The 12022-nt window shown below is 36.6% G+C and overlaps 1 protein-coding gene across 1 annotated transcript in view; it reads right to left on the minus strand.

Annotated features, from left to right (window-relative positions):
• Positions 1–12022, minus strand: part of KIF7 (kinesin family member 7) — a gene marked incomplete in the record, with an annotated part of 28786 nt that overhangs the window by 8036 nt on the left and 8728 nt on the right. Inside the window, 8 exon segments of the mRNA XM_072399132.1 lie at positions 1–86; positions 1427–1642; positions 5098–5357; positions 7221–7376; positions 7873–7973; positions 8547–8758; positions 9435–9647; positions 11743–11886. Of these exon segments, the coding sequence (XP_072255233.1) occupies positions 1–86; positions 1427–1642; positions 5098–5357; positions 7221–7376; positions 7873–7973; positions 8547–8758; positions 9435–9647; positions 11743–11886 (1388 nt within the window).

The raw sequence follows: 12022 nt of genomic DNA on the forward strand, positions 1-12022 counted from the left end.
CTGCGTGTTATAGATTCATTCTTGTATTCAATTGCTGCATCCAGAGCTTCTATTGCTTCATCCAACTGGAACAAGATTCTTTCTTCCTGAGAGGTGGAAATAAGATTACTCATCATATGTATTTAATAACAATATTTATTAAGTACAACTGCAATAGATTTTCAACAGGAGATAACTAATCACACCTTAGGCAACCAAAATTCTGCCACTAGGGCAAAGTGACAACTTAACTGGATATTAGACACAATAGGGACCTTTACCTTGTGCATGCTTCACTGCTGACCTTTCCCCCTTCCCCCCCCATCAGGAGGTCTTTTGCCCTCAAATTGCTTTGTAACTTGTGGCCATACACTGGCATGTAACCTACATAGGGCTAAGGACATTCTCATGATAACTCTGCGGAAGGCAAGGGAAAGAGTCACTCATTCCCACATAGCGTAAAGTGTATGGGAGAGCACTAAACTTACTAAATGTGCCAGAAGATTGAATGGGACGATATGAAAAATATCTCCACACACTGAGGTGGTTATCTTGTGTAATAACGTATGGGCATCTACTTCAAAACTGCAGTTCCACTTCTATATTTTCAGGAAAACGCAAGATGGTCACAGACATGCTGGAGAAGACAGCAAAAGACTGTGTAAACATATGATGTGTGCACACCTGATTGAAGGTTGAAAAATGTTTGTTTCTATTCAAATCTTTTTTCAAACTTTTATCTAGTGAGCAGACAACATATTTATTTGCCACTGATGATGACAAACGTTGGTTGTCACAGGACCCGCAAAAGGGAGCATTCAGGTACAGTATGTGATGGCAATGTAGCACAGTTTAGAGAGAGAAAAGGAGGTAGGAGACTGTATACATGCTGCAGAAGGTGGTCAGAGACTGTACACATGCTGGACATTAAGAGACTGTGGACATGTTGGGGAAGATGGATATACCACCAAAAATATGTATAGACCTGAAGAAGTGCCTAGGAAGAACTGCTGACTGTAGATTGGCTGCTGGGGCACCACATAAATACCTTTGTGCAACAGGCCAATGGTAAGGAAAGAATACAGTGGAGGTGTACTGAAACACAATTTTAACCCTCACCTCAGTTTGGAGAATGGCATTTCTAAGAAAGAGACCTTAAAAATGGGCAGCATGCTAGTTCTGCTAAATTAAGGCTAAACCAAGACTGCTTTACCACAGAATGGCAGGAAGTTAAAACATCTTCCTCAAATCATTTGTCCTACCTGACATACCCTGGGGAAAATCACACCCTTTTCATTGTAGGTTTCACATGAGACCTTTTTAAATTAAGATTTTTTTAAACACAATTTAAAGTTTAATTACCAAAAAGATTTCCTGCCTTGACTTAAGGCCATAGTGTCAAATGTAAAAGGGCATGAAAAAGTAAATATTGACCCGATAAATATACCTCAGCAGAAAGGAGGTTTCCTTGCCGCAATTTCTCATCTATGTCCACTCTCTGCTTTAATAGCAGTTCTTTTTCATGTCTCAGGTTGTTGATTTCATCTCGTATTCGCTGTTGGTCATAGCCGCTGCCCTGGCAGAGTTGTCCATTCTTCTCAGTTAGCTCCTTCTCCAGGTCCTCAATACGGCTGGACACCCTGACAATATCGTTACTCAGAGCCTAATAATTAAAAAAAAAAAAAAAAAATATTAAAAAGTCAACTGCAGAAATTTGTCTATGATTGTATTAAACGAAAACAAAAACCCAAAGCTGACATAGAAGAGATTTCTAAAATCAAAGTGAATATCCGGAGACGATAGAGTTATGTATTTATGAAAAGGAAATAATAAATATGTTTTCAAGTATAGCTAGAATTTGTACTAAAGTCTCCTAAAATCAGCCTCTACACAGCACTATTACAGAAAGGTCATTTGAGCCAATTTTGCCCTCCACAGTGACTGTCAGAGTTTAGCAATCGTGATAGCTTTGGGTGCATATCAGCTGCTGTCCTACAGTTGTTTGATAGGGTCATGGCAGATTGCAAATGACCACTATTGATTTATTACAGCAAGGATACAGTGGGGTGACTCCCACTATTACTACCCTCTCCACACAACACAGATACACTGTCAGTACAGGGCTCATTCGTTCCAGCCATAATTATGATGCATGGGTACCCAGCTTAAGTCGAAAGCTACATGAGTGAGTACACTGACCATTACGTGGGGGAAGGAATATTATAAACGGTTCACAAAGAGGAAACCTGCAGCTATCACCTAAATTATCCCTGATCCAGCAGTTTTAATCCCACTGACACACTTTCTCCTCCCAATGTTCTCTTCAAGCCCAGTCGTGGGCATATACCAGTATTTTGTATCCCCAACTTTGGTAGGTCATATATCATTATCAGTACCTTCCCAATTAATAAAGTCTACTTTTACTATAAAAGTTACCACACATACATCAGTACAGACTGTTTTGTACACTCAGGAAACTCAATATTAATCTACTGCTTGCCACTGGAATCCATCACTAGAATGACAATAAAAAATAATATCTCCTACCAGCCAGCTCCTGCAAATTTATTGAAACTAGACAACTATAACATAAAAAGGTAAAATATCATTTGAAGAAGATGTTCTACAATCATGGGAAGTCCAATCTGGATTTCCAAACTAGCAATGTAAATGTGGAGGACTTAGGCTACATACACATGTGCAATAATTATCCTTGGAAATGAACGACTAACGACCGATCGTCCGATAATTGTTAACTAAAAAAGGGAATAAACGACTGGTAAACGACGCAAATGAACGAGGAATGTCGCTGGAAATGAACGACCGTCCCGGCTGAACGGATTGGGCGATGATTGTTCGCTCTCTATCGTGTAAGGTCGTTCAGTGATTGTGGATTGTTCTGTGATACACTTTCTCCTGTACATGTCACTTCTTGCATCAATTAAACGATCGTATCTAGTATGTGTACAATTATTGGTGGATTATATTTGAATGATAGTATCGTTTCAGCATGTACAGAATTATGCACAATACGATCGTTCAAAATAATTGTGAATAATCATTCATTTTCTAACAACAATTATTGCATGTGTGTAAGTAGCCCAAGGGAAATTTAAAAGCAAATTACATTGTAATCTGCTTTTAAAACATTGATCACAGTGATAAAGTTATAAAAAATAAATCCAAAAAAACTAATAAATCCAAACGTTTATTCTTTTATTGTACCCTTGTTTGGATGGTTTTTAATAAATAATTATAAATAAAATAAACTTTATTATAATTTATGATTTGAGTTTCAAACTTTATCATACTCGGGAGTTATTCCTAAGAATTACAGGCCTAAAATAATAAACAACACATTTCCACGCAAAAATATGTGCAGCTTTTGACATAAAAATACGGACATAATTAGAAAGCCAGGGGGGTTAAACATAGCAGTATTTCTTTCCATAATCACTGCAAGCAATGCATTGAATTCATGTCACATCCTGACATCTAGGGCCCTAGCTTGTCAATCAGTGTACAGTCACATCTATGTCTTGACTTCCTACTGCCACATGAACAAACTAATATTTAGTTTGTATGAGATGCAGCAGCTGGCACAGCTCCACATAACTCCTCCTGTAAGCAATGATGGGGTTTAATAGCAGAACTGTGAATGGAATATAAATAACTAAATCTATTCTAAGATGTATAAAGCAGTAGTTACTTATGGGACATTCATTAGGTTTCCTGTAAGTAAATAATCACAAAGTCATCTTTACTTACATTTTAGTGAATATAGCTGACTACTAAAAACAGTTTAGATTTTGTTATTTTTAATCTGCCTCTGCAATATGCAAGTAAGAAAATTCCAAAATATTAAAGGAATAGGAGTGCAACGTGCCTGCTTGAATATCGCTTTCCTTTTGCTGCTACAGAAATGTCTTTATTCTGTAGAAAGTCCACGTTGCATATTCATTAATATACATATCTGAATAAATGCATAACCCTTGCTGGAGCAGATTATGCTGTAGCTATCCTTTTAGCTCTCTTTTTTTCACTTGTTGATATATTTACAGCATAAAAAAAGGTTTGCAACATGCAAAAAATAAATACACAATGTTACAGTGCATACATGTTATAGTGCATAATGCAAAAAAAAAAAAAATACTGTACAGAGCAAAGAAAATTCTTAAGTGTGGTTACAAAAAATACAGATATTGAAACATAGATCAAACCTGCAATGACATCCAAAAATCTGAGCACTCTAACTTTTAATACCTAAATAACCCTAAGGGGAGCAGCTTTAAAATATGTGAAAACCACAAATCCAAAATTACACCCCAAAGGCTGTATGAATATAATTTTCCTATTAGTTCCAATAACACTATATGCATGAAGTTTGCAGGTTCTCCCCGTGTCTGCATGGGTTTCCTCCTGGTACTCCGGTTTCCTCCCACATTCCAAAAAAACATGCAGTTAGGTAAATTGGCTACCACCCAAAATTGACCTTAGACTGTATTAACCTCCTGGGCGGTTCATTTCTGTCCGGATTTATATGTCTAAAAGCGGTACATTGTTTTTTATGAAAATTTATTTTACAGTATAAAATAATAGTATGAGTATATTAAAGTTTGAAACACAAAATCATGTCAAAGTTTAATATTATATTTATTTCATTTATTATTTTGGCATGATTTTGTGTTTCAAACTTTATTATACTCATACTATTGTATTATACTGTAAAATACATTTTCATGAAAGACAATTTAATGCTTTTAGACACAGAAATCCACTGTATTGCATTCAATACAGTTATTTTGCATTGAATGCAATAGAAAATAATTTGAAAATCCCGCCGCGCCCCCAGTACGCACCGATATGACCAGGAACAGATCGAAGGAAGAGGACGTGGCCAGAGGATGGCAGGACACTGGAGGACACCGATGGGACCAGGTAAGTGCTTGTTTTTTTACTTTTTTTAACGCTTTTTTTTTTTTTTTATCCCCGAATCACACTCGGGGTTACCGCTGGGGAGGTTAACATATACACACATAGACATATGAGGTAGGGACATTACCCACATGACTATAGACTTTATACAGCACTGCGTAATATGATGGCACTATATAAATACTGAGTAATAATAATATTAATATTATCATTAATAATAAATACAAAATCCCCACATACCTGAACTTTACTCTCAGCAGCTGCTATCTTCTTGCGGTATTCCTGAAGCTTGGATTTCTCCACTGGATCTCGGGTGTCTTTCCCTTCCAGTTCCTGCAGATGGCGCTGGTTCTCACTGACCTCCATCCCTACTTGTTCTGCTTCAGCCTCCAGTTCAGCAATCTTCAGACAGTACTGCTTATTCATAGCTTGAGCTTCTTTTCCTATCACATAATAATAATAGTAACAATTAATAAAATAAAATCAGCGTTTTGTAGATATTGCAAAACACAAATACATGTATATCCATATCACTTACCTGCTGCAAAATGTTTAATTTTAATTAGAGATAAGAGAAAAAAAGTACACCCTCTTAGTAACATGACAGGACTGCTAAAATTTTTCAAATCCAACTCAAAACTCTAGATTCCACCCTGTCATTATTTAACAAAAATGAAGCCAGAATAGAGAAGCCATGTGTGAGAAGTACACCCTCTGATTTAATAGCCAATTAGAACTTTATCAGGCTCATATCATTATGGAGGAGGTTTGTTTCTTCTTTACTACAATATTTCAGTTCATTGAGGTTTTAGGGCAATCATTTAAGCACAGCATAGGCCCTGCCACAGCATTTTGATCAGGTTGAGGTGTGGACTTTGACTGGGTCATTGCAACACCAATTGCTAGTGTGTTTGGTTGGCATCATTGTCCTGTTACCCAGACTGATGGCCAGCCAGAATTGCTTCTCCAAGATTTTTGCTGATGTCTTTCCTCTTTGACATTGTGGTAACACCTGAATGCTCCAGGCCAGCAAACTGCCAACACTTATGCTTTTACAGAGGTGGTCAAACTTCCTCGTGATCATTTAGACCAGTGCATTTGAAAAACACCACCTGGCTGCTACTTACCCACTTTATTCCTATGGAAGTTGTACAAGTGTACTTTGTCACACTGCATTAAAAATTTAATCTAGTCTTTGTTAAATAAATAATTTGACACATTATAATAAGTTATGTGTTGTTCATCTCAGGTTGTAGTTATCTAATTTTAAGACCTGCTAATGACTAGATATTTTTAAGTCCTGATATCCAAAGCTTTAGATTTAAAAGGGAAAAAAGTGCACTCTCTTTTTCTCATGACTACATTATCTTTTCAGATTTAGAGCGAGAACTACTTTTAAGCATCCCAGCAGGATATTAAATATTCCTTAGGCTACGTACACACGCGCAGTGGTTCTCGTCCAATATTTGGCTAAGGCTCGCGTTTCAAATGATTGTCCTGACGGATCCACGGACGACAAACAATTATAAAGCAAGTGAGGGAGACAGAGCACAGCGGGCTCCATCATTCTACCCTCTCCATAGAGCAGTAAGGTGCTGTATTTACAGCACTCGTTCATGCATTGTGCAGTCATTTGTGATTGGAAAGGATTGTGAAAGATCCTTTCCAACGTCAATTATTTCACGTGTGTATGTAGCCTTACTCAGACCACAACAATCAAATCTGTTTAGAGTTGAGTTCAAAGGCTTTAAATGATAAGTGCAAAAGAGATAATTGAAAACCACAATAAAAGGTTTAAGCATAAAAATATGCTTTTCCACAATCCCAGAAAAGAGTTTAATCCAACAGGCAGGTTCTCCTTGCCATAAAAGGACAGAGAATTATCTCCAAATGGGCACAAGCATTCCATTACCCACCCAAATGCTGGATTGCATTCTCTATCACTCTTTGTAAGTAATACCTTTTCTGTCATTGCTTCTTCAAGGACTGTGGTTTGAAAGTATTAAAAACAGACACTGGCCAGGTATTTAGACTTTTCACAAGTCCAGAAATTAAAGCCCACATATTTCTTTCCTGGCATATCACAAACTGTTGACAAGTTATGGGAAGCATGAATTGAAATTTTGAGTTTGCCATTTTTTAGGATCATTATCCACACCTTACTTAACTGATCTATTAAAAATAACTCTAAACGTTATTGCATAGAAAAGAAAGGCTATTTGTTCCTGATAAAAGCATACAAACAATGATAATATCGGATTATTATGTGAACAATAGTTAAGAGTTAGAAACATTCTGAGCCTCACCAGTTTTAACCAGCTCTTTAATTAGCTCTTCCTTCATTCGGATGTTGATAGCAAGTTCCCGGATTTTCTGTTCAGCTTGACGCAATCTCCATTTAGAGTCTCTCTCATCAGTGGGTGTGTTTCTCAGTGCAAGTTGTTCTTTCTTCTTATACTTAGCTGGAACACAAAATCTGAACTTTACACGATGTTCCAATCACCGCAAAAAAAAAAAAATGTGATTTTTAGTGTGTAGATAAGTACCCTGTGTTATATAGCCACACATGTCTACAACAAAATGTTAGGGTGTTTGCCAAGGTATTTAGGAACTCATAGACCTGACCCTCAAGCAATTAGCCAGGTTCAGAGATGAAGCAAATGTTTAGATTTTTAGAGCCTTTTTTATGTTACTGTGTGCTCCATTTACTAGAGGTAGGCAGGTTACAGACTAATATACAGATATGCTGGGTCTACATGTCTGTCCATGTGTAAGAGTTTCCAACAACCCAACTCATTGATTCATACATTAGGCTATGGCAAAGAAGTCTGAACAATACAGACTAATTGTTAAGAATCCTGAATAATTGTTCAGAATCCTGCATGAGCCCAATAATAATTTGTCCTCTTTAAGTACAATGCCTTGGGACATCAATTGACCACATAAAATTCTACTTGCCTTCATTTGCATCGCTATCTAATGCAATTTCTTCCTCCTCTTCACTGTTCTGGGGAGATGAAGGCCAGTTTCCACTTTGAGGTTTTGAAAGCTTTTTAAACCTATGCAGATATAGTAAAATATATTTACCTGGCATATATATATATATATATATATAATATATATACATAGTGACATTTGGTAACACTACAAAAAGTATTAGAGATGCTTAAAGCCTAACGAATCCCAAAAGTGAACTAGGCAAATTCTGATATGTAAATACAGTGCATGGAAGCAAAGGACAGAATATTTGTTTTTTGGGCAAATGTGCTTGTACACTGCATTACATCTAATGTTCTATTATTGCTGAAATTGGCTTGTAGGGGAGTAAATATGACGCGCAAGCCAAAATAGTAAGAAAAAAGTATGCAAGACATTTCACAGCATTCCTGTATTACAGTGGAAATTATGTGTCTGCACAAGGAGGCAGAATCTATAACGCTAATAATTATAATGTATAGTAATCAACAAGTTAGTTTGCCTTGTTCCATTTAGGTTTAGCTGGGCTTGAAAGCCACAAGACAGCTCACCTCAGGACACAGTCCAGGAATTGCTTGAAAGAAACATGAAGCAAATTATAAATCGGCTTACATAAAAAGAGAATAACAATTGGCTGGTACAAACAATATGTTTACCTATGTGATGGCAAGGACTTGTTGGATTCTCCATCAAACTCATCATTTTCTTTATGTCCCTCTTTATCAGAGTCTGTTGAAAAATCAGAATCCTCACTGAAATGTCTGAAGAGCACAGTGTCTGCTTCTTCCAGACTGGAGACCAGCTTCTGTGTACCGCTCTGAAAGCTCATTTTAAGTTCTTTAGACAAGGATACAACACTGTCTGATATCTGGAACATAGATATGCAGTAAATACATTTTTTAGAGATTATATTATTGTTACATAGTAAATCAGGTTGAAAAATGGTATAAATCCAAGTTCAAGAACTGGGGGGAAAAAATATTCCCAATTCCCTGCGGCAATCAGACGTTTCCTGAATTTACAGTCTCTGTTGTTTTTACTTTAAAACTTTAATACCCAGTTATATTTTGTGCTTCTAGAAAAGCATCCAACACACACACACACACATACATATTTATAATATACAAGCTACTGTACACTTATATTTTATGTATTGTATTATATTTAACAGATTATTTTTGTTTTATTTTTTTAAAGTTTCATATTAAATTTATTAAATGTCGGTGAGTTATGCCTAAGAATTATAGCCTACAATGAAAAATAAATTTCCATGCAAAAAATTGTACCGCTTTTTGCATGGAAATTTGGACGGAATTAGACCGCGAGGTTAAAATAGGCACAGACAGTGATCTCTCCAGCACCTTTTAGCTGGGTGCACCACCTGGCACTTTTTAGTAACCACCCAGCTGTTTTTGGGTGGTTACTAAAGAGTTGAGTCACAATATAGAGGCTGCCACCTGCCTAAAGTTTCTTCCCACCCAGCTTAAAAAAAATTCTGGGTTAACAGAATATACTCATGTACAGTTCTAAGAAATATATATTACCTTTTTTTGGCTGGGAATTCTCAAAGGTAAGAGTTTGCTCTGATCCACAATATGTGAGTGCTTTTTAATTAGAGGTGCAGTATTTGGTCTGCCCCCAATGTTTAACAAGTGCACATCTTCCAATAGCGCTGTGACAGACAAATCAGACTTCCGCTGCTCCAGGTGGGTTTGTAATCTGGTGATCTCATCCTGCTGTTCTTGCAACTTATCGCTCTGTAAAACAATGGATGGTTACTTTTAAACTAGGAGAGAACTAGTACGGCAATAGCAGGAGGTGCCAGAACCCATCCATGGCAAACAAAAAAACATTATTGCTGTAATTACTTCAAGAGCGAACAACCAAAGAACTCTCTGGCACCCAAGTAGGTGCAGCAAGTTAAAGCGGGCTTAAACTCAAAATTTTCACTTTACATAAAAGGGTGGACAACCCTGCGGCGATCAAGACTAAATAGGAGTGCACAGCCTCCCAGGATACTTACATCACGCATCCCCGGAAGCTCTGGGTGCTCCTTCTGCCCATGCCCTAATCTTGGTTGCATTCCCTAATTATGCACAGAAGGGGCATTTTTTCAACCAAGGGGAAAGAGATGCCGATCATACCCATGCACAGCAAGATCAGCTCTTTTTTTTCCCTTTTTCAGCAGGCTACATTACCTGATCTCACACTTGCGCAGTGCGAGATCGGGTGACATAGCAAGAAGAAAAGAAAAAGACAGAAGAGAAGACTGAATATGACTTAGACCAGGTTAAATTTAAAGGATTTGATTATAAATATAAAAAAAAAAATCCTACAATATTCACTTATTTAAAAAATAAATAAAAAGTTATAATTGTTTTAAGGCTGAGTCAAACTAAATGTGTTGTCCCACATTTTGCAACTCTATCCAGCAAAGGCCAAATGCACAGACAAGTCAAAATTTTCATTATTTTTTTCTAATAGAAGTTCACATTAATGCCTTGTGCTTTAACATGTTAGAAAAAAAAAAGTCCTCTGTGCTACATTTTTGATAGGTTGGCTTGTAGTGGGGCTTTCATTATTACATATTGAAAATCAATAAATGTCACTTTAATACACCAATAAATAGTGTTCTCCCCAGACCCTTTTGGCTGGGTGCACCACCCAGTAACCATCGGCTTATTTTGGGTGGTTACTGAAAAAAATGGGTGCCAATACAGGGGGCCGCCACGCATCTACACCTTCATTCCACCGACCAAGTCTGAGAAAAATACGGCAATATAGTGTGAGTGAGCCCTAGCTGGTTTCTTAAAATATACTCAACATGGTCTCCAGTTAAGAAATTCTATGTATGTATTAGAAAAGAACAATAGGCAAATCTCTTGTCCCAGCAATTACCTTAACACTATGATGGATTAGCATTGCCCTAACTTTTATCTACACTACAAAGTCTAATAAATGATCACTCTATGGAAATGGCTACATCCCTCAAGTTTTATCCCATGCATTGCAACAAGGGCAATGTAGTCTCATCATACATGTAAGACACCTTTAACTATTCTAATATGTTACAAAATTGAGACCAGGCTTGTAGTAGCTCTCCAAACAGTCCTTTAAGGTGTTCCAAGAAGAAGGAAGAAAGCATAAAGGGGTACATGAAAATAAATAACCTATTGTACTCTCAAATCATTAAATATTTTACACAACTTGAATATGAGTTTGGAATTTCTTCCAAACACCTCATTCATTAAAAATAGCACTAAACCTTTCACTTTTGAATGTAACATTGTACCATTTGTTGATAACATATAGGAGTGTAATGATGTGTTCTTAGCATTTAATTAAGTATAATTTATCATTGTGAATATCACTTACTTACAGTTTTTTTTTTCATATATTTTAAACAACTGCTGAATAAGGATAGGATTATATAAATCTATGTTACCACCTTGAGTCTGGAGAATTAATTTACTTTGCAAAGTGTCAGTCAGGTTTTAGGGTTTCTTATTTTCCAAAACTACATCTAGAAAATATTTTTTTTTTCATACGCTTTAACTTTTAAGATTTGTGGGAAACTCTGGCTATCTGTGAGAATGATGTGCGGTGTCAATAAAGCTGATACGAACACACTTAAGTACTTTAAATGCATTACAGTATTTACCAGCATAAACAAAAGTGTGCCTAAAAGACAATTTATGTTGCCCACAGCAACTAATTAGTTTTAAACTGTGATTTCTGCAGTCGAGGTTTGAAAATTAGGGGAAAATATGCCTTGTGCAACACAAACTCTTCATATATAGGTCCCCCAGTACTTTATACAATGCAAGAGATTATAGTGGTTACATACGGTACCTGCAACTTGTACTGCTCCATTGCATCTTCCAAAGCCAATAGGAAGTCTCTGTTCTCATCTTCCAGCTTCTGAATTTGACTTTTCAAATCTTCAATAAACCTGTCTTTCTCAACTCCACTCGGGTTCTGGAAGCTCAGTGACCCCTACCATTACGATAAATCATTGAAATTGACATTGAAAACATCAGATTAACAGAAAATTAGTCCAAAAAATGCTTGTACAGATGCTCAATGCCCCATTTTATCTTCTACCTGCTCTATTCAAAACCAAAAAAAAAAA

Source organism: Pyxicephalus adspersus, chromosome 2 (genome assembly GCF_032062135.1).
Source record: "Pyxicephalus adspersus chromosome 2, UCB_Pads_2.0, whole genome shotgun sequence".
NCBI lineage: Eukaryota > Metazoa > Chordata > Amphibia > Anura > Pyxicephalidae > Pyxicephalus > Pyxicephalus adspersus.